Here is a 22,644-nt window from a genome sequence, read left to right as displayed (position 1 = left end):
TCTTACTCCGCAATTCGAATGACGTCCCGGTACCAAGCTGATCCCTGAATATTACGGCCGTGGGCCCCGTACGCCTTGGCCAACATGATCCCATTGGGAAAAGGGGTTAGTCCCACACAGTGGAACATTTTGGGCAGAGTTGAATAACCCAACGCCAAGCCGATAAGAGCAACGAGTAATAATCACGGTCCAAGTTCTCTGCCTCGTAAAGGTCGTGGATGAAGTCTTGGTTGCCTCTGAGGTTGCATGGTTGGCATGTTGCTATATATATCGTCTCAGGGTGTGTAAGCCAATCTCAACCTGTAGCTGGATTTGTCATGCAGCTGGTGTGATTATGCCTGCAGTGCCTGACACCGGCTGGAACAGCGAGGCACGTCCCATCCTGCCTGGTGGTGGAAAGGCGGACTCAAACTGAGGAGCAGGCTTCTCCTCAGGACGAACTAGTGATTAACTCCTCCCTTCTGTAAAGAAACTCATGTTTGCCGACGGAACACGCTTTCGAAGCAGTTAATTCATTGATTTCTGCTTTCAATCTGAAGAAACGACGATAATGCTGCCTTCAAAGCTCAAATTGAAGAGCATCCGGCCAGAGGAGGTCACTGTAGCAATCTTCAATGCCTTGGTTAAGGAATCCGTTGCTGTTGCGCTAAGCTTTAACGAGGAGTTTCAGTGCTTCATGAACACAACCAAAAATATAGGTCCGGTCGTATTGGTCAACACAGTGTCGTGGTTGCTCAACCAATTGACATGGGCAAAGTCAGCGCCTCTAATATTGCGGTTTATGTCAGTCATGAGTTCCCAATGTTCGCCTTGCCCTGATGCTTGGCATTGGAGGTGGCATTTCCAGCAAGAAGAAAAATATGCGCCTTGGCGATGTTGCTGTAAGCAAGCCTGTGACCAATCTGCCTGGGGTCCTGCAGTATGACTTGATTAAGGCTGAAGGCAGTGGCCAGGTTGTTTTGAAAGGCACCCTTGACAAGCCTCATCCGACACAGCTAAGGGCCGTTACCTACTTGGAAGGTGAAGAAATGATGGATCGCTGCCCGCTCCCCGAGAACCTAGAGTTTATTATGAAGAAGACTTCCAGGTTTAAGCAGCCAGAGGAGGATGATATTCTATACGATGTAACCTTGACTCATATCGAAAGAGGCGAGGACTGCACTGCCTGCGAGATGTCCGGAATGAAGAAGATTGTACAAATTGACGTCAAGGACCCCGAAACGGACCCCAAGTCAGTCGCTCTTGACTAAGGAGTCCATGGTAGCCTTGACTCGAACGTTCAGAGCCGTCGCACCCATACATACCCAATCACCTCCCGCCACAAGACAAATACAAAGGTCTGTAAAGGCTCTAGGAATAGTACTTTAGTATACGTGGTGTCTTTAAAGGGTTGCATGCTTCCTCCCAACTGGTTGTAAACTCCAAAGCAAGATCGTAGATCCTAGTCGACGAACGGATTGCCGGGGTCCTTGATTTTGGAAAAGTAGCATAAAATTGATTGGCCGTATCTTTAACGCCACGAAGCCGGGAAGAAACGATCAAGCATCTAGGTTAAGGACATATTGAATAATTGTAGATTCCTCTAGATATGTGAGTTTCCGACAACTAGGCATAGTATCTCACCGCGCAATAATACTGTTAAAGCGATCGCCTAGTAAACTACGGCCCACTCCGTAGACTTTCGCAGTCGCTCGAATGCTTAGCTCTAGATTTCGCTTTATAGCTAAAATTATTTAATTCTCTTTACTTAAGGATTCCATGATTTTTGGTGCAGAAATACAGGGTTAAAGGACCATAGTACATTTTTGTGGTTGGGTGACCGACTCGCTGGTGGAGTACGTTATATTGTTAATACTTCTTTATTCGTAAGAGTACTATTACATAATAATTAATCCCTATTGCAATATTGCTCTAAAATGGGGGACTTGTACGCTTATTAGTCTGGCATCGTCACGACAAGTTTAACCATGAGGACTACGCTACTTTGTGATCGTGGTTGGAACCCAACGGAATCTACGGAGTCCACGTCTATGTACACGTGTCACGCCATAGTTACTTGGAACCCGGGTTGAAAGTGGGTGTTAGCTGGCTTGCCTCTGATCAGCCATGTGGCAATGTGGCGGCTAGTATCGTCGGATCGTCGCATCGGGGCAATATCCGCGGCAGGCAATTTCGTATACGAGACAGGACCAACGGCATTAAAGACATTTAAAGGATTCACAGGTGCTAGTATCGTTCGCTGCTAACCATTACCGCTCGCATGTATTCGAAAAGAATCTTGCCATTTTAGAATATGATATCCATCATGCACCTCTTCGCCGCCATGGCCCAACTTACCCCAGTTGTTGCCCAAGGTTCGTGGACAGGTCTGTTACCTGCGTGTGCCGTAGGTATAGCCCTTTAAGCCTTATATAAATTTTCTGGCTAATACAAGTTGTACTTGACCACAGGAGACGTGTCTTGCGGACACTTTAATAGCTTCCAATTGCTCCATTAATATTATTGGCTGTCTCTGCACCAACGCTGCATTATACGCTAGGGTTGTTACCTGCACAGAATATAAATGCAAACCAAAAGACACTCTTGGTATGCCAGTAAAAGATACGAATAAGAGAATTACAGTAAGAGTTAACTAACATGTGTCAGTAACTCTCAACCTGACTTCTATTGCCTGCGATGCCCCGATTCGAGACAGAGGACCAAAGTTGATACAGATATCAATTGCACTCCTTTGCGTTACAAGTGTTATGGTTAGTTTACGGCTTTTTGAGAGGTTTTATCTTGGTAAAGGCCTTTATTTTGACGATTATATTATTACGTTATCATTTGTGAGTCTACCATAACCTTCTTTTCCTCCTGTCCATCTTTAGTCGTTAATAAACGCTGTTGTTATAAGATTTGCAAAATAGCTAGCGCAGTTATCGTTACTGTTAAATGTAGGTGCAAGACTGCTTAGTCTTAATAGCTTATACTGATAGTATGTAGGTGTTGGAAACGGGCTGGGAAGGGACATATGGACACTATCGTTTGATAGCATCCCCAAATGTCTTCTTGTAGGCTAGTCTCGCTGGTGGCTATAGCGGCTAATGCTAACTATAGTGCAGTCCGGGTACGTGATTGAAGTCCTCTATTTTATCCAGGTCTTTGCAGTTAAATTATCAATACTTGCCTTTTACCTGCGGCTCTTTCCAGGCAAAATAATGCGGCGTCTCATCTGGGCCACTATAGGGGTGATAGTGTCTTTTATCATCATCTATGGCCTCATCACTGTCTTTCAGTGCTACCCCATTTCGCATTACTGGAGAGGTTGGGCTGGAGAGACAGAAGGACATTGTTTGAACATGAACGCCATGGCCTGGGCAAACGCTGCTTCAAACATTCTCCTTGATATGTGGATGCTTGGCTTGCCTCTTCCACCGCTTAAAAAGATGCAACTACACTGGAAAAAGAGAGTTGGAGCTACTCTAATGTTTAGTGTAGGATTATTGTGTGCCTGGCCTTCCCATTGATGTTATACAGCATAGCTAATTTTATATCATAGTGTTACCGCTATTAGTATTGTCCGGCTTCAATTCCTTATGAAGTTTATGGAATCAACAAACCGGACGTGGGATAACTTCCCAGCGTTCTACTGGTCCACAGTCGAAATAAACGTTAGCATATGCTGTGCCTGTATGCCAAGCGTGCGCCTCCTTCTTAATCACCTGTTCTCGAGGGCTTTAGGATCGACAAGAGACAAGACAGCAATAACCCCCCCACGACACTGTCGCGCAAATGAACCCTCTGCACCAGACCCAGTCTTGGCCATTATATACTCAAGAGAGTTTCAAATTAACTACTCCGACACTGCAGTTGGTTTATGGGATTAACACCAGCTGGAGGTGTAACAGTATTAGCATGCTATAATAGACACGGACTGTCGCGATAATGTCACGTTATGAGACCGTTGTTAACTAAGCTCCTTCACAAAACCATTGTCCTTGTTGTTGTTTAGATTCTGCAGCTCTCCTTTTAATATCAAAACACTTCCTTCCGCCCAAATCTATTTTTCGGCCAAAGTAGGTCATCATAACCGACGTTATGACAGCTAAGCAATTACCCGTTAAATCGATGTGAAATCTTGACGAGACTGATACTCTGTAAAGTATCCTAATCTTGAAAGGTTCGCGTTGTACCAGACTTACGTGCTTAATCATCCTTCTCACTATTGATCCTTCACAGGGTAGTTTTCCAAGTTGCACTCGCTCTGAGAAGCACGGAAGAGAACGAGTTAAGTATGAGTCTCATATATCAACGACACAGGTTCCGCAGCTGGCCAGACATTTCCAAGCAAACTCTTTCCGCGATGAAGTGTACAAAAAGATGCTCATTTGCGGAAAGCAGGGTTATCCGCAGCCACGATCGCTGCATCAGCTATTCACAGACTGGATCTAATGACCTACGTTGGGCCAACCCAGTTACAATAGACAGGATTATTGGGCAGTGACTACACTTCTAAACAAGCGATTGCCTAAAAAGACATGAGCAAACCAGGATCTGACGAGTCCCCTGAGCTTCAGTCCGCCGAGGCTACCAAAAATACCAAGGACAGAGGTTTAATTTGCCCATATTTATTACTGAGGGTTGGATAGCCCAAGGCGGTTGGAATCTTCTTCGTCTGCCGCCAGATTACAGGGCCACATGTGCAGCAATCCACAACAACCTGCTGGTCCTTGGGCATACATCTGGCCAACAAGTATCATTTTTTCAAGTTCCGTGAGTCCAAAGATATCTGCGCTGGTTTTAGGCAAATTTCAATATGGATCCCTGAAGTACAGTTTCTAGTCATACACAGCAGACAGGACTCGCCGAAGCAGCAAGGAGCTGGGGAGTGGCGCCAAATCTCAAATGACAGCGGCCAACAGCAAATTTTCGCGTATGGGTCATGATAGCCGCGAGAATATCCTTGAATTTAGGGATTAGAAGATATGAGAGAAGATGTAAGACAGTCGCAATTGGTAAGTTTCCAGTGTCCAGAATCGTTTTAGACGCCTAACCAACCAAACCCTTATGAGATAAATATCAGTAGGCAAAAAAACTCTGGAAATGTGCTCCAAGTGAGTAAACATGTCCGATGTTGTTTAATTCAGTTTCATGCGAGTTTTTGACCCACAAACAACACCGCATCATCATCATATCTACGCGGATATGTAAGATGCACCATAACATCATTACCACTTGCACAGAAAGGGTCTCCAGTATCGCAGTATGACGCAATATCGTTAGCAAAATTCTTGCAACTCTGACTGTCTGTTCTTGCGTTGATCTGGAACACTAATTAGAAAACGACTTCTGATAAGGTCTGAGGCACATAGGCCATTATGCTCACCCCACTGGTTTGTGATGTACCCTTGTCGAATGGCTCTCCAGTAACGAAGCGTGGGTCGCCATACCATACAATTGCCGAGACTTTCATCATGTAAGCATCAGGACAACTGGACTATTCAGTGCCACAGCACCCCGGGAAGACGTACCGTGACGGCTGATGCTCGAGTCCAGTGGCGGAGTATCTGGACCACTGCCACCAGTGTTTCCACCGCACAAGGCATCCCCAATGATATTAGCACCTTGAGAATAACCCAAAAGCACAATTTTGGACTCCGGGCATTTCTCAACGTATCCAGAAAGCTGTTTCTTGACTGCGATCACCCCAGCGCTGACGGATGGCGGGTAAGGTTGAAGTTTGGCAGGATAGTCGATAGCTTCTTTCGTAGCACCTGGATTGTTTTGGATGATCTTGGACGCTAGCGAGTTTAATTGTCCGTACCCAGGAGGTTCAGTGCTTCCTCGGGCAACAAGAAGATGAATAGGAGCGCAATCTGCTCCAGCCCAATCTCTCAGCACAGACCTAGCGGAACAGTGCGCTGCTCCAATCAGCAGCAGCAGCACAGTCGCACGGTTTAGGTTAAAATACTTCATGATTAGGAAGCGGCCGTTCAAAAAAAATAGGGGTAGGGCTTGCGACAATCTGGAAGCAGGGCTGAAGTTGGATGGGTGTTAATCTCTTCTTATATGTCCCTGTCATCCCCAAAGATGTTGTTTTAACAAAATGCCCCGCCTACAACTAAGCTCCGGGAATTTAATAATATCCACGGGTGATGCCGAGTTTCGACCCATCTCTCACAGGAGAAGCAGTTGCCCAAATCGGGCAGCTCTTGGAATCAACTCCACAACACCAAGGATGACGGCAGTTGTGATTTGGAGAAATCTCCACTGATCGTCTGACGCCAAGGTCCTTGTGTGGCACTCGGGCTCACTGGGTTCCATTCAGAGGGGAAAGGAGGGGGAGGGATTGTAGTTCCCCAATGGAAAATTAACCGAGTTGGATGTTGAGAGAAGAAATTAGCCGAAGGCCAGAAACAGGTTTGGATGGCGGGACATGACATTTACCACGATTGAAAAAGAGGTAGCGACTGGCCGTGGCTTTATTTCCAGGGAAGCTCGGTTGATCTCACCTCCCCCGGTTTAAAATGGAGTAATAAAAGGCGTTGATATTATGTCCTGTCAATGGAAGCAGGTGCTGATGCTCTCCTATCTACTTACAGATGACCACAAACCCTTTAACCTTGAGGTTCGTTAAGGGGAAGCTGTCAGAGGATCAATACAAAAGGAGAAGAGTCACGTTTTGTTTAATTGCCTTTGAAAACTCAACTTTAGTTAACCTTCTGTTTATGACCGGTATGCCAAGCTATCCCTGCGATAAATCCATGTACATCTTGTTTCCAATGCCACCACACAGTGTACGTTCTGCAGCACTTTCTTGTCTAGACTATGGCAACTCCATGTTCGACATAACTGTATAATTCAGCCCTAAGCTGTCTTGCCCACTTGGTAGTTGTTCAAGCCAATTTTCCGCGATTTGGTCAATCCAGCCATGTTCCCAGAGCGTACAATTCAGGAACCCTGAGCTGTTCGACACAGTATCAGCATCAGGCAGCTCTGCACCGCTCTGAGCAACCCCCGGAATCCAACCGTGGTAGTTCATGTCTTCAATGCGGTGGTAGGTAGTATCATCAAGTAGTTGATTGTTCGATGATATTTGGTCGGCATCTGACCGGATGTCAGGAAATGAGAACCCATCTGCGGAAATAGAATTCGATTCACTTCGCAAGCTACGTTTGTTCTTTTTAGTTGCAGGATCAGTGTTGGGTGCATGCATAAGCACATCCGGAGTATGTGCCACGGCCCACGGACCAAGCCCTTCTCGATCTGTTGGGTTGAACGGCACGTTCGACGTTTGTGTTGGCTCTGGGTCTGGTGGCTCGGTAGGTACCGTGATACCCTCTTGGCGGGCAGAGCTTATCAAGAATATTCCGCCATATTTCGCATACACATGTACAGTTTGAAGAGTCTTTAAGTAGCCCAAGCAATCGCGAAATCTTCGTAGATGCCGCTCTTGCGAGTCTTCTTCGTCGACCGTTTTGTATTCCACGAGATGGTTCACTGCAGCGGTGAGCAGAAAAGTGACGGCGGATGAAGGTAGATATTGAATGAGGCCATAGCTTTGTAGATCCTCAAAGTGTCGTGTTATCATCATGGTTGAATAACTCATGCGTTGGGTGGTAGTGTCTCGAGCAGTTGGCGATGGTGCTGCGAGAATCTGTGGTCTATAAAAGGCACAAAGTATGGTTTGATAGAACATGTGAAGCATGGACGAGTGTGCAAATGCAATTCGTTCCTTTTTGCGTATGATGGGATCAAGCGGTTGAAGACTTTGAACGTCACTCGGCAGGTTCTTCAGCCAAGTTTGCAGATTGTTTCCGATTTCCGCAACGTCTGACGCGTTCAAATCTCCTGACTTGGGTTGGAGAATGAGTGTTATCTCCGAAGTTTCGCCAAGCTTGGGACTTCCTTCTTTGTAGAGACAGTTGAACACATCCCCAAGTAAGATACAAAGCTTTGTTTTTTCAATGCACATCCTGGCGAGGTGTCGTTGCATTTGCTCATCTTGAAGAAGTTCACAGTCCGGTAGGAGGCTCGTTACCTCTTCCGTAAATCGCATTGGCTCGAAATCCTCTTCGACGAGATTTGGGACCCGGAATTCCTCTTGCCGAACTTTGGGTGGCATTCGTACGCCAAGATTGAGAACGCGATCTCGCAAAATACAGGACCAACCGATTCTTTTCCACAGCCGCTTCGTTCGGCCTGGCAAGTTGGATGCAGTCGGGTCAAGAAAAAGGCCAATTGTGCGAGCCATGACACAACCCAGCTCTGCCCAATACCAGTGGTTGGTTGGTTCGTCGTGCTTTTCCTGAAAATAGGACATGAGTAGCAAGGACTGCACAATCACTTTCCGGTCCAATTCGCAACCAAATGAGTATAAAATCTACGAGTCCACACTGTATCAGCTTACAGCTTTACTGGCAACGCCGAGAATATAACAGCACTACTTACCTTTGCCTTGGTGAAAAACTCTTTGCGAACCGCAAGCCGCGACTCATAGCCTGCGTCCAAGATATACCGCTCATCGATGAAGGCAACTCCTGTAAGGAGGACCGCATACAAGAGCATGAGGCTGACGCCATCATCCCGTTGATCAGAAGGGCACGATATTGAATTTAGAAATGCTCCCAGATCGAGCAACGGGCAAAAGAAATGAACCCATTCGACATAACCCTGGAGGCAAATATTACGGAACTTAACCGATGGAAGATTCAATACTTGCTTCCTAACTAAGTAGTCAATGTCGTCTTTGCTCATGGTTTTGGGAAATGGTTTGACGTAGGGCGGTATTGCTACCCCGGGGATATCGTTCGCATAATTGGATTCGGCTGTTGTATGCTCTCGCGTCATGGAGCTCCCTGATGAACAATTGGTAAGTCTACGCTCGGGGATTTCTGCAGTGAGTGATGTTCTACCAATGGTGTCCGAGGATGTAGATCTTGGTGCCTCAACACATCCCGAGCCTCTTTGTTTGGCTGCTTGCAGAGTGTCCCCATTGAAAGGCATCTTGGCGAGTCTCGTATTTTTCTGATTTTCGTAGGCTGTATGCTGCCTCTTTTTGCGGCCCCTATCGCAACGCCGTTGTCAGCTATGGTGTCGAGCTTGCCTTACAATTTCCCGAGTCCTGATCAGAGCGACAAACCTCCGTTTCCCATCCAGGAGTATGCAGTCAATGTGGCCGCACTGGCAGTTGGAGCACGGCGCTCCGACTCTGGTCACATCGCACCGGACTTTGCGTTCGTGACACTTCCGACATGCCTTTAGGGATCGGCGCGCTTTTGGAGCCAGCGGTGCGGCTACGGTAATTGAAGACATGACGCTCTGATTTCCAGAACTGTAGTCATCGAGGTTTGTTCATGACATGGTTGACAATGGGGTTGGGGAGTTGTTAATTATTCTTAAGAGCTGTTGGAATTTAGATTCAGCCTTCGGGCCCGGTCTCCCGAGTTGAACCCGACTCGAGAAAACAAGTTGTGGGTTGTGGTTTGTCAACTGTGGCACAACTTGTGAAACTCCCCTTGCCTAAATCAGGTCATTCACATGAATACTCTCGCTTTATTCGCAATAATTTTCCCCGCAGTGTCATCCCCAGCCGCTAAACTAGCCACTGGATCACGGACGTTTTAGTACAGCCATCCATACCACCCACCCCAGATTCTGGAACTTTTCGCCTCTCGGAGACATAACTTGTCAGTTCCAAGGTGTACTGTATCCATTTGCATCAGCGACACTGTGGGTTCCAGTTGTATCCGAATCTGCATTAAGCACGAGGAAGATGCACGAAAAGGAACTGGGGAGAGAGACAGCACCAAGCGTAGAAATTGTATATTACTTAACAATAATCCTACTAACAACAAGAAGCCCAGAGTCCAAAAGATAAAAGCTTAACATTGATGAAGGTATAAACCCTACTCCTGCAGTGATCTTGACCTTAGCTTCCGGGCACCTGTCTCCCACTTATATTTGAAACGAAATTACTAGCCTCGCTTGCTCAGCTTAGATGTTGATAGACGAATCTCGTCATATGTGTGACAAACTCGTCAACTTTGCCTAGTCTTCTTTACATACAGTGTGATCACTGATCAACATGCCCACATCGTCATGCTCGCAAATATCCGGGTTAGCCATCACGGTCCCAGGCTCAGCACACCTGGCCACCGCTAATTTATACAGAGTTCTCGTTTAAAATAAGTTCGCAACTTGACGCATTCCGCTCCTGTCAGACAGAACTTGCAACGACCAAGATCGACATCCACAAGGCTTCAACCCTCCCCTGTCAGGACATCAAGCCCCTGTCGGTTTCCCCAAGTACCCCCAATCCAGGTCTCACCCAGTCGCAACCTTTGCCTAATCCACCTGTTTTTCAGCAACAACGACCTGAACTTGATCCAGATTCATGCCATCAAGTCGCAACCTCTCCAGATTCCGGGCTGCCTCAGCTTCCGCATCCCTCTCTCCCTGCGTCATTTCAGGCCCAATGAGCAGTAAGACAAAAAGGAACGCCCAAACAGAGCCCATGAATATTGCAATCACCTTGCCGTAGTCGAATCTCTTCTCTCCGTGTGGTCCTGGTGCCAGGGGGAATCGCTCGCCAATGATTGCTTGAATCGTTGCACATGCAGATGAAGCCAGGTTGCCAAGCTGATAAGTCAGGCCTACGACCGTCGTTCGCAGCGCAGGCGGTGACAATTCCATAAGGTGAATCGGAATTGGTCCCCAAACGCCGCCAACAAATACCTGCTCAAAGAATGCAGTTGCGACGAGAACCATACTTCGCGGGATTATATATGCAGGTACCAAAGCTCCTCCGCATATACAAGCAATCAGCATGATGAGCCGTCTGCCAGAATATGTGCTGATGTACCCTAAGATGGTGCCACCTGTGATAGAGCCGAGTTGTCCAACAACCGATATTATGACAACTTGAGTAGCATCGAGATTTACCTGGCTTTTCAGGTAAGTTGGGAAGAAGTCTTGACTGCCATGGGAGCAGGAGTTGAATCCGGTCATCATAATGACCATGTAGATAAACAGAACCCAATTTTGCCGGATAGCTCTCGCAGATTCTTTCGCGAAAGCAGCCAATTCTAAGTATTTTGTGGTGTTGCGAGATCTTGTGGCTGATGGTTCTTGAGTGGTTTGCTCGCTTATGACTTGTGCCTCTCTACTTGCCTTCAATGCCTTGAAGTGGCATGTTTCGGGCATATACCAACGGAAAACTATGATAAACAATGGAGGAACAGAGCAGAACCAGAAGAGGCTCCGCCAGCCATGACTAGTCGTTGGAACCAAGGCTCTGTAAAATACACAGGCAAGTAAGTAGCCAGTAGAGTACCCGTTTTGATATAGCCCAGAAAGGACTCCTCTCGCGTCGTAAGGGAGATCTGACAATGCTGTGCTGGCAGCCGGTCCATACATGCCTGGACAATGTAAGTAACTGCAGAAAACACGAGAGAGCTATTCTTCGGAATCTTCTTACCTCCCATGGCAATACCATAGAGTGATCGTACCGCAAGAAACTGTGGTAGAGTTTGGCAAAACCCAGATGCCAGCTCAAGGATAACGAAGAGACCCAATGCAACTATCATGGGCCACTTGCATCCATATCGATCAGCAAATGCTCCGAATGTTAGCGCTCCAACGGACCGAAGCATCAGAGACACGGTTATCCCCTAAGATAAGGCAGTTATTACATAAGAAAGTCATGAAATAGACGTTAATAAAGTAACGTACCCAAGAAACCTCAGAGTTTTCAACACCAAAATCTTTCGCAATCTCCGTCAGAGCTAGTCTATTTGTCTGATGAGCACTTGATCCGCAGTTGAAGCCAGAGTATAGTCGCAACTTACGACACAGTGAAACTATAAGCTGGTTTAGTTTTCAAGCTTCCCAAAGCGGATGATATCTCAACATTCAACTCACAAGTCAACAGCATCCCAAACCCATGCTATGAAACCTAGAAAGAACATAGACCACTGATATCCGTTCAATTCCGCTAAAACTCGTACCGGGTTGTTAACTCTTGCCTGTTGCTTATATCAGACAAGTAAAGCCAACCATCAACATTAGACCGCATATCTTACCTTTGGAGGCTTAAGACTAGTCACTCGAGTTGCAGCATATCTGGCAATTTGTCTAGGTGAATAGAACCACCCGGCTTCCATGTGGTTACGCATGATTTTTCAGATTGGGATAAAGGAAACAGGAAATCGTAGTATTAGCAAAGTGCAGATGCTCGCATTGAATCTACATGAGGTGAGGGTAAAAGTCTCTTTATTCAATGACAACGCGAGTCAAGCCTGCGTCTTTGTGAACTCGCCGAAACCTCGGTGATATTCAAGATGGCGTTGTTGGTTAGGCGTTGGCGGCCAGGCCGTAAGAGGAAAAGCGATTTTGCCATGAAGGTTTAGTGGTCGGCAAAATAGACAAGATAATCACTCCCGAATCGGAGTATTACGCTTTAAACTACCGAAATAGTTTAATTAAATTAGCGCAAGGTGCTTGATGCAAAGTACGGGGTCACACGGAGTTGTGGTGATGTCTCGGTTAATTACGCACAGTGAAATTAGCCGAGTCAAATAGACGACATTCAAGCCGCCCAAGCAGAAGGGCAATATTACAATTAATGTAATGCGGCTGTTATGTATTGAAAATGATCCAATTTGTCACAATGTGTATAATTCCCCGATGATGAGGTTCACAGAAACTGCCATCATGCACTTATTAAAGATCAATTGTTTCGGCCATATATTCCGACGCATACAGGATCCCTCTTCTGAGTTTCCATTCTTTCAGCTTTTCGTATTTTCCGAGCATAGCAACTTGACATGGAGGGAGCTTCACACTTGCCGGAGGTCTCGGTAACAACTCTATCATTGGCGGGCATTTTGATTGATGTCTATGGCTTGGATCAACTCGTCGATCCTGGAACCGTTACATGTCTCTGGCTGCTACACCCAAGGTTGTATTCACGGCAGCATATGGGATCATTTGCCCATCTTACAGTTGGCACTTGGCTGAGCCAAGACAAAGACGTCAGGCACGGCCGGGGGCTATTAGCATTGGCCTTTGACTTACCCAACCATGGTTCACGTTTGGTCAATGAAACGTATAACCGGGAGTTTGTTGATGGGAATGATCAACATGCAATCAATATGGTAAATACCATCAGACACGGACGAACAGATCTATCGAAACTCATTGTTGAGCTTGAGGATATTTTGGAAAGTGGCAAGATCGAAAACCACATTGCTCTTGGGTGGAGTTTGGGCGGACATGTGGTCTGGCAAGCTTGGCTCTGGGAGCCCAAGATAGCTTCTGCTGTAATTATTGTAGGATGCCCTGATATTCCTGGTAAGTACAGTCTTTTTAAACCCTCCTAGGGCCGACGTGGATCAGAGGCATGTGCCTTGTGAGACCCAACGTCCCTGGCAACCATCTTGAACGCAATGTACTTTTTTTAATAACTGGTGCATACTAACATCATAATATAGGTTTAATGCAGAGTCGTGCACGTAAGTCCAAAGTTCAATGGACGGGTTCTTTCCAAGGTAGCCGAATTTTTCCCAGTGACGTTTCCAACATCTGTATGTACAGCGACCCAAAGACATATCTGTTTGGAAGAGATGCACTGGAAAAGATCACGCTATCGTCCAATGACGAATGTCGCTTATGGACTGTTCTCAATCATACTATCAGGGGAAAGAAATTGCTGCTATGTTCCGGACAGGAGGATGAGCTCGTGCCATATACCATCACCCAGCCATTTGTGCAACAACTATCATGCGCAATCAGCCGGCAAAATTGGCAAGGAGAGGATGCAGTAACAATTGATGATAGGCTTTACGGTGGAATAGGGCACGAGTTCAGCAATAATATGGTTAAAGATGCCGTAGAATGGATCATGGGTGCTTCAAGAGCTGGACGACGGCGAGAGCAGGGCAACATTTCTACTCATCGTAATGGGCCATTTCTTTAGAGGACATGATTGTTAGTTTAATGTTAAAATAACTATTCAATTTCCTACTCTGAGGAGTTGCCCACATCTTACTTGCAAAAGAGGATGTGAATGCATATACACTTCATGCCATACCCTTCGCCGTAGTCATGTCTTACCATGGAGAGAAATTGTGAGAAAGGCATTTAACACAGTCACGTAGCACTATAATCATAATATTAAATGAATTAAATGCCACGATGCCCTCTCTCATGTTTGTCGTAAAATCAGCCAGGCCAACCTTGCATTGGCTTTGCAAAATCGTTTGCAAATCACCTCCAACAAAACCAATTCTTACAGCCTTACACAGCCAATCATCTCAGAAAGCTTCCGTAGCTCAGTTGGTTAGAGCTTCGTACTAATAAACGTTAGTGATGCGGAGGCCGCAGGTTCAAGCCCTGCCGGGAGCAAAATCGTTCCACGATGCTTTCTGAGCTGATTTACTTTTGTCTATTTTTTTTTTTTTTTGGTTTCTTTTTGTCTTATTTTTATTTATTTTGTGTGTCCTAATAAAATTTCTTCTACGCTTTTGCTGGACATAATACTCAAATCGGATATATTTTGCTTGATGGAGTTCAGGTGTCAGCTTCAAATCACGTTAATTCGTTGTAAGACTAGAGTCGAAAAAGCAAAAAGTTAGAAATTACTCATTTCTAACGCTGGAACAGTTGATATATCAACAGCACCGTGGAAAATCCGACGCGGAGAGACACGTGGTTCGGAGCATTCTTCCGGCATAACTTTTACGGAGGATCCCCCGGAATTAGAAACCCAGTGTTTTAGTTAGCTTCCGGGAACTAAGCAACAGTCGCGGAAAAGCTAAGCTCTATCCCGTTACTGATGTACGGATTCGAAATGAAGCGCCAATACGTGGGAGATGTATTAAAACTGCGATGCTGCCGTGGGCTAGAATCACTGGCGAACGACCTCTCAATGCCATTCCCAGTGGTAAGAGGGCTCCCTGCTCGCTGGTGGCTCCCGCACCCCATCTCCCGCAAGTATTACAGATTGGCCAGCTCAAGATGATATCGGCCAACAGTTCTTTCAAAGCTATAATCATTGGGGGAGGCCCAGTCGGTCTTGCTACCGCGCACGCCCTCCACCTGGCCAACATCGATTTCGTCCTTCTTGAGCGCCGCCCTGCAATCGTTGAGGACAAGGGGGCGAGCCTTATTGTCCATCCGCATACCCTCCGAGTTCTCCATCAGTTTGGCGTTCTAGATGAATTACTGCCTCGTGGTGCAGAGTTATCCCACCATCTCTCATTTCTCGCAAGCGGTCACGTCTTCAACGAGAGCAATAGGTATACTCAGATACGTGAAAAGTTAGTGCAACCATATCTCCAAACTGTTCCTATTTCATAGTATAAATGAAGAATGGTTCAACTGATCCATCACGTTGTGTCCAGCCATGGCCACGGGCCCGTTGCTTTCCACCGCGCAGAGTTAGTCGAGACGCTATACAACGGCCTACCTACCACGATCAGAGAGAATATCCTGACGGACAAAAAGGTCGTTGACATTCAAACAGCACAGGATGGAGTAACTGTAGCTTGCGCCGATGGCAGTACCTTTCTCGGGTCGATTGTGATTGGCGCCGACGGCGTCCACAGCAAAACGAGACTATTGATGCGCGGTCTCGCCCTCGCAGAAGACCCATCACGAGAATGGGATCCCCAGCAGCCATACACAGCAGAATACAAGCTTCTGTTTGGTTCATTTCCGTCTCCATCTCCGCCTGGTCAAGGATACGACATCCAGGCCAAGGACAGGGCGATAATGTATTTTAGCGGGCCTGAACGCGGGTGGTTTTTCCTATACAAGAGACTACAGAAGCCGACCAGTGAGCGGACAAGTTATACGGATGAAGATATCGACAAGATGGCCAAGGAGTTCGCAGAGTTCCCGCTAACAAGGGGCGTCAAAGTCAAGGATGTGTGGCCAAAGATGTTGGGTTCGGGGTTGACGAATCTGGACGAAGGGCTTGTGAAGAACTGGAGTTTTGGGCGGATAGTCCTTGTGGGCGATGCGTGTCACAAGATGACTACACATCTTGGTCTCGGATTTAACCACGGCATTCAGGATGTGGTGGTACTCTGTAACCGTCTTCGCAAGTCTCTACAGGCAACACCCAGCGGGAAAGTCGATGCCAACACCCTCACGGGTGTGTTTTTCGAGTACGCGGCAGTCCGGATGGGCTCTTTGAGCTCGCTCACGGGTGATATTTACAAGTCTGGGCTTGAGACCCGTATGCATGCCTGGCATAACTTGGGGTATTATGTTCTTTCGAGATATTTATCAGTGCCGAGTGCGGTCGAGAACCTGGTCATGCAATACATGATGATGCCGGAATTTCGAAAGGGCCAGGTTCTGGATTACGTGTTCAAGGAAGAGCGGATGAAGGGCAAGGTCAGTTGGATATATTCTATGGGGTTTGGGCAACATGACGATTAGCAAGACTACAATGTGAGAAGACTTGACTTTGGAACTGAGATAATACTACATTAGACGGCCATTGGGCAGAAGCCGCATTACCCACATTCTTCCTTTTGTTGCTGTACGCTATTATTTCTTCTCGATATTCCTTGTCGTATAAAGGCTGTAGTGGGTCTACGTAGATGGCTAATTTTGGTTGCGGGTAATTCACCGGACAGGTTTGTGATTAGTTGTCTTCATATAACCGAAATTCGGTAGTTTGGGTTTCCAAAATAGATTACTACATAAATGACTATTAGCGTCAAATTTTCTTTACCGAAAATGATGGAATGACACTACCGAAGACCGAATTTAGCAGCCGCATAGGTTGGTAATATTATCGTACATTGTTAAGGTGTATCTAATTCCCTATGTATTTAATTTTTTGGTAATTATACTTTTAACCTCCTTTAATAGAAGCTAACGCTCTAAAGCACAAATTTTGTTATACAAATAAGCCTATAAGCAATATGGATACATTAGAATTTTAGCTGTTGTTCAGTTCTATGATAGATTGGTCATCTAAAAATTGTTGAACTATCTGATGGGTACATTAAACTTGCACACGTGAGGGCTCTTTATGTTCTGGCGATGCAACACTGCGGCGACGTTCGTGGAAAACCAGTGCATTAAAATATTTTTTACTGCATGAGAATCGATCCTCGAGTCCATCTAGGTTCCCTTGCGCCGCTTAATTCCTTCTACCTTTGTGGAGTGGTGTGTTCAAATGTTTGTAGCTGCGGCACTGGGAGTACGTACCACACATATCTTGATATTGCAGTCACACGAAAACGTGGCGCCACCAGACATCAATGGATCAACTTGACATTTGAATGCAATTGGGCCGTTGGCGCATTGAGCCGCATCTGGTACTCCGGCAGCTCTCCATTGGCCACATGATCGGGACCAGACTCATCAATACATCAATACATGCAATTGTTATTCACTTAACTTCATGCGGTGTCAATGCGTCTGGTACAACTGACTTGACGCGTGACGGAAGGTAGAGCTGTGATGATTGCCACAACATTGAACGCGTCAAGTACATAAAAAGCATGTATCGGTTACACATACCCCGTGCCAGGCCACCAGTTGACATGTGCACCCTTGACTTTTCTTTAGGCGGCCACACCCTGACTGCAGCCTCGCACGACTTCCGTCGCCATCACAGCCGATAATAAAATTGTCACATGGGGAATCAATGATAGTGGCACTCTTGGCAGGCCAACAGACTGGGATGGCAGCCTTCGTGACATGGATGCCGAATCCGACGACGAAGAGGGAGATCTCAACCCCTTTGAATCTACTCCTGGTGAGGTTGCGCTTCCTCATTTTGAGCCGGGTGCTGTCTTCGCGCAGGTTGCTGCAGGGGATAGTTGTACATTCGCCTTGACGACAAAGGGCAGCGTCTACGGCTGGGGCACGTTTCGTGTAAGTTCAACATTGAGTCTTCTTCTTGCACCCAACCTTCCCAGTCCCTACCACTGACGAGACGATGCCTGAACATATACAGAACACAAAAGGTAACGAGTGTTTCGGCTACGATCTTGGAGGCAATCCTATCAAGAAGCAGACGACACCGATACTCATCAAGGGCCTGCCAAACATTTCACAAATCGTTTGCGGAACCAACCATGTTCTGGCTCTCGACACAAAGGGAATTGTTTGGGGCTGGGGCAACGGCGAGGAGAACCAGCTTGGGCATCGGCTATTTGGCCGCCACCAGAACAGCCTAGTTCCACTCCCAATCCGTGTTTGTCGGAACAAGGTCACATATATTGCTTCAGGTGAATGTCATTCATTTGCATTGGACCAGCGGGGGGAGGTTTGGTCTTGGGCCCGCAACACCAACAACGAGGCCGCCCCTGGCGCACAGTACGGGAGCCCAGCATATCCCCAAAGAATTCGCTTCTTCTCCGGCCAGCACGTCGTACAACTATGTGGTGGTGCAAATCATTCTGTGGCGATTACAGCCGACGGCCGCTGTTTTGCCTGAGGTAAAATGGACGCTGGCCAACTTGGCATCGAATTTGCTGACAGTGACCTCCAAGATGAATCCGTTATCCGCCAGGGTATACGAGACAAGCCCGGGGTTTGTGCGTGTCCTACACTAGTTCAGAATGTCGGCCGTGTAACCCAGGCCGCTTGTGGTATTGACCATACAATATTCATCAACACTGACGGCAAGGCATTCTCCACGGGCTTCAACTTGAATTGCCAACTTGGCTTGCAGTCCACTGACGACGTCAGCCTTGCTCGTCAAATTACTGCAAAGTCCGTGCGGGACAGGAAGTTGTCATAGGCTGGTGCTGGCGGGAACTTTTCTTTCGTGGCCGAGATTGAATGTCCCAAGTGACATACCTCCTTTTCCTGTCCATCAAGTATGAGGCTAATGCTTTCAGGGTGACGTTCCTGTAGATGTGCATGTTAGAAGCGGGCTAGGCGCCAAAAGGCTGCCTAGAGTTTTACTGGGTTGTGACTTGACTCTGTCCTGGGAAGACGGATGACCAGGGATTGAGTGATGGTGGGAAGTAAACGTATCGTACTGTGTGGGCGGGATTGCTCACACATAGGGACTGGACAAGGGAGCTAGGGGACGGGGACTTGGCGTTTTTATTTGATTATTTAGCTAGCATATAGATAAAAAGGGAGGCCTATCCTCCTAAATGAGAACTCAATCAACGGATCTAACCGCGAATTTTTGACCCTATCTTATTATTTGACGTATTGCTTGTTTATCGACTTTCCCCCTTGTTGACCAAGGGTCTTCAACGGAAATAGCACGTAGCAGAGGTGCACTGCCAAACGACATTATTAAAGTCTTCTGGAAAGATTAAAGCTACAGAGGATTAAATACCTTTTGATCAATGGCTACACATGATCTCTAACTACTTGACTTTGGTGAGGAGATATAATTTAAGGGAATTGCTACGGGGGCCTGACACTTTGGCTACGGGGGCCTGACTCTTACGGGGGCCTGACTTTTACCACTTTTGATTTGTCTAAAACTTTTGTAGCCTACTGCTACTTCCTTTTGAAGGCGGTAAACTAAGCTTTACTAATAGTACCTAATCCCTATAACCTTGTTAATTCTAGGGCGATTAGGCATAATTGCGGCAGCGCTATTTAGCTTATATTCTATATTACTTATAGTGATAAAACCTGATAAAAGGAGTAATACTATTACAAGATAATACTAATTAATAGACGCTAGTTAATTTTATTGCCTTATAATAATGTAACCTGTATTCTTATTATTGCCCTTAGCTAATTCCTATTAACTCCTAGTCCTGCGAATACTTAGTTGTATCCTCTGGCTACTATAGCGCATACCTGTTGTCTTTCTACTTCTAAGAACTTTAGAAAGTCTACCTGTATGTTGCCGAGTTAAGGTGCTACTTTGGTTACTAGTTTGTATGATACCTTCTTAAGACGCCTTTTACGCTCTCTTAGCTAGGGTTAACTTATTAAGACTCCCTTTTGGCTGGCCTTGCCTTTGCCCGCTTAATTGACTTGTAGATTGGCTACTTTCTGTGATAGCTAGACATACTAGAATAGCCTGCACAGTGTTCTTTGGTTGTCCACGTAATAATATAGCAATCTTTGGGTTAAGGATTTATTGGTATGGATCTTAGGATATAGATTCTTGTAATTGCTAACGTGGGTGGACCTCCCATTTTGTAAAAGGTATTATAGAAACTAGCTTTACGTAGATTTTATGATAGCAAGGGATTCTAAGTTTAATTAAAACTATATAGTTGTTATTATAAGGTCTAATTGAGTCTAGAAAGGGATTCTTACTAGTCGGCAGAAACTTGCAAGCAATACAATATTGCTTATTAATTAGCCTAAGTCCCTTTAACGATATAGTTATTTGCAGTTTGCTAAGGTAGTTTCTAATTAAACCTAGGTATTAGGGAGCAGTAAGGATATTATCCTAGCTATAAGCATCTATAAAGGCATATTCTTAGTTATATATTATATCCTCTACTGCCTTAATAAGTTAGTAGAGGTTACTTATGCTGTTCAAAAGATAACTTTTAATATTATTATTGCTTGCTTTTGTGCTAGATGTAACACGGATACTAAAGTTATAATAGTAATAAATAAAGCAGCAGGCCTATTAGATACTAACAGGCAGATAGGTTAAATAGAGGTATTACAGAATAGCTTGTTAGTTATTAAATTCTTTACAAAGATCTCTCTATGCTTGCTTAAAGGCTTTCTCTATCTTAGCATAGAGAACCCTTTTCCATATTAAAATAATACCTTAGTAGGTATAAGGAATCTTATTACAAGTTAAAGATTCTGCGATTAGATGTTTATTTGTAGCGCTTAGCCTAACCTTTACCTGGAGTGGAATATCTCTGTTTTTACTAGCGCTAGGACTAGTACTCTCCTTACGTTTACTAGTCTACTTATTCTTTAATTTAAGTAAGACGTTTAAAAGGATATAGTAAATGTAAAGTTACTACTGTGTATTTGGGAACTAATTATTAAGAGTAGATTTTATTGCCTTATTAAAGTCTATAATAATAATATTAGGCTGCTAAATTAAGTGTTTGGTAATAAGTTTGTAAATGCTCTCTGTAAGGAATTAGAATCTCTCTCTTCTCTTATTATCTATTAAACTAAATGCGGCATTAAATACTATCCTAAGATAGGTTTAGCCTATAGCTTAAAATAAAGGAAGCTTAAAGTAATTAGTATTATATGTATTATTAAAGCTAATAACCTTAGGGAAGCGCTTCTATATCTATAGATAATAAGGAAAGGTCTATATAAGGCTAAGTAGTCTATCTAGCTTATCTATAGCCTACTTTATAATATATAGGATCTTCTTCTTATTAAAAAGTTTAATTAATATAGCGGTAGATATATAGCTATTAAGCTTCTCTTAGTTAATAAGCAAGCGGGTATTATAGATATTCTTTTGCAGGAGTATAGCATTAGGGAATTGCTCTTTAATAATAGCAGCTATATCCCTAGCTTAAATACCTGCCTAACAGCTAACTAACTTAATAGTTGCTTTAACTAGGCCGGTAAGGCATTAATAAGAAGGATACGCAGATAGGGTAATGCTTAGTTTATAGTTATACTAGTGATATTTTAGATTCTTATGTTATTAAAGAAGCTAGAGCCCTTCCTTTAAAGACTTAGCAGTTATTTTCCATTTACATCTATACTTCTAAGATTTTTGATTTTAAAGACTAGTGCCTCTTAGGGCCTAAGGTTAGCCAAACTAGTCACATTAAAAAGAATATCTAATTACCTGTCCTTTATAAGAGTATTAATTCCGCCGAATAATCCTAAATCTGTTCTTCTTTGCAAATGTATTTACTGTATTAAAAAGAGCTTTAGCTGAGAGAGCTAGGTTGCCTGGGATTATTAGGTTTGGGATTAGCTCTAGAATAGGGGACTAAGATTATTAAATAGGCAGTAGAGTAATATTCTTGGGCAATAGTAAAGATTAGGATGATTGTGGTGGGAACGTATAGGCTAGAGAATATGGTGGAGGAGAGTTATATGCTTCTAAGCTTAATAGAGACTATCCCTATCTTTCTCTCTAAGCTTATACCTATTTGTATAATTAAGCAAGATCTATGGTTAACCTTTAGCCTTTGCTTATAACCTCCTATACTATACTTATTATGGATTTAAACTTGGCTCTTATTCTTATTAGGGGTTACTGGGCGGATAGGAGTAATTTAGGAGGTTTAGGGGCAAATAGATTAAGCTCTAGCCCTAGGATAAGCGTAATTACTTGTTAACTTTGTCTTTATTCACGGAAGAAGTCATTTTAGAGATAGATCTTATAATTAGAATAAAGCTCCTATGCAGGCTTATAGAGACCTTGCGAGCTATAAGGATGTAATATGCTTAAAAACGTCTGCAAAAAGGAGGCAAACAGGTTATCTAGGGCATTATTATCCCTAAGTCTATAGAACTAACTAATACTTATACTAGAACTACTTATTAATAGTAAAGGACTAGATCTAGCGTGCTAGCTAGAATATTATTATTTTTGTTAGCGCAGTTAATCACTTAGACTGTAACTTTGCTGTTAGCAAAGATTTACGCGAGCAGAATGTTTAGATATAGATATAAATATTACTATAAAACGTTCTTATGCTTGTGGGTCTTAGAAATAAAGGGTAATGCGTTTGCATAACTATCTATATAGTTAAATAA

The 22,644-nt window shown here is 44.7% G+C and overlaps 5 protein-coding genes and 1 non-coding gene across 6 annotated transcripts; 4 read left to right on the top strand and 2 right to left on the bottom strand.

Annotated features, from left to right (window-relative positions):
* Positions 1 to 818: 818 nt before the first annotated feature.
* VFPPC_06766 (hypothetical protein) lies at positions 819 to 1,250 on the top strand (the record flags this gene model as incomplete). The annotated part of the gene is made up of 1 exon (XM_018285747.1): positions 819 to 1,250. One exon carries the CDS (start codon positions 819 to 821, stop codon positions 1,248 to 1,250), a length of 432 nt encoding a protein of 143 aa, XP_018138532.1.
* A 5,558-nt stretch (positions 1,251 to 6,808) lies between these two features.
* Positions 6,809 to 8,988, bottom strand: VFPPC_06768 (C6 transcription factor (Ctf1B); the record flags this gene model as incomplete). The annotated part of the gene is made up of 2 exons (XM_018285748.2): positions 6,809 to 8,365; positions 8,434 to 8,988. 2 exons carry the CDS (start codon positions 8,986 to 8,988, stop codon positions 6,809 to 6,811), a joined length of 2,112 nt encoding a protein of 703 aa, XP_018138533.2.
* A 1,341-nt stretch (positions 8,989 to 10,329) lies between these two features.
* Positions 10,330 to 12,158, bottom strand: VFPPC_14106 (carboxylic acid transporter; the record flags this gene model as incomplete). The annotated part of the gene is made up of 6 exons (XM_018291877.1): positions 10,330 to 11,402; positions 11,462 to 11,654; positions 11,716 to 11,773; positions 11,832 to 11,843; positions 11,905 to 12,008; positions 12,066 to 12,158. The coding sequence occupies 6 exons, from the start codon at positions 12,156 to 12,158 to the stop codon at positions 10,330 to 10,332; spliced, it is 1,533 nt and encodes a 510-aa protein (XP_018138534.1).
* A 978-nt stretch (positions 12,159 to 13,136) lies between these two features.
* On the top strand, positions 13,137 to 13,960 carry VFPPC_06769 (alpha/beta hydrolase family domain-containing protein; the record flags this gene model as incomplete). Its single annotated transcript, XM_018285749.1, has 2 exons — positions 13,137 to 13,335; positions 13,476 to 13,960. The coding sequence occupies 2 exons, from the start codon at positions 13,137 to 13,139 to the stop codon at positions 13,958 to 13,960; spliced, it is 684 nt and encodes a 227-aa protein (XP_018138535.1).
* A 344-nt stretch (positions 13,961 to 14,304) lies between these two features.
* On the top strand, positions 14,305 to 14,388 carry VFPPC_17342. The gene has a single exon. It is a non-coding gene; the product is annotated as a tRNA-Ile (tRNA).
* Positions 14,389 to 14,871: 483 nt separating this feature from the next.
* VFPPC_06770 (FAD binding domain-containing protein) lies at positions 14,872 to 16,431 on the top strand (the record flags this gene model as incomplete). The annotated part of the gene is made up of 2 exons (XM_018285750.1): positions 14,872 to 15,302; positions 15,387 to 16,431. 2 exons carry the CDS (start codon positions 14,872 to 14,874, stop codon positions 16,429 to 16,431), a joined length of 1,476 nt encoding a protein of 491 aa, XP_018138536.1.
* Positions 16,432 to 22,644: the final 6,213 nt, after the last annotated feature.

Source organism: Pochonia chlamydosporia (assembly GCF_001653235.2).
Source record: "Pochonia chlamydosporia 170 chromosome Unknown PCv3seq00008, whole genome shotgun sequence".
NCBI lineage: Eukaryota > Fungi > Ascomycota > Sordariomycetes > Hypocreales > Clavicipitaceae > Pochonia > Pochonia chlamydosporia.
This window is presented reverse-complemented; position numbering and strand designations above follow the sequence as displayed.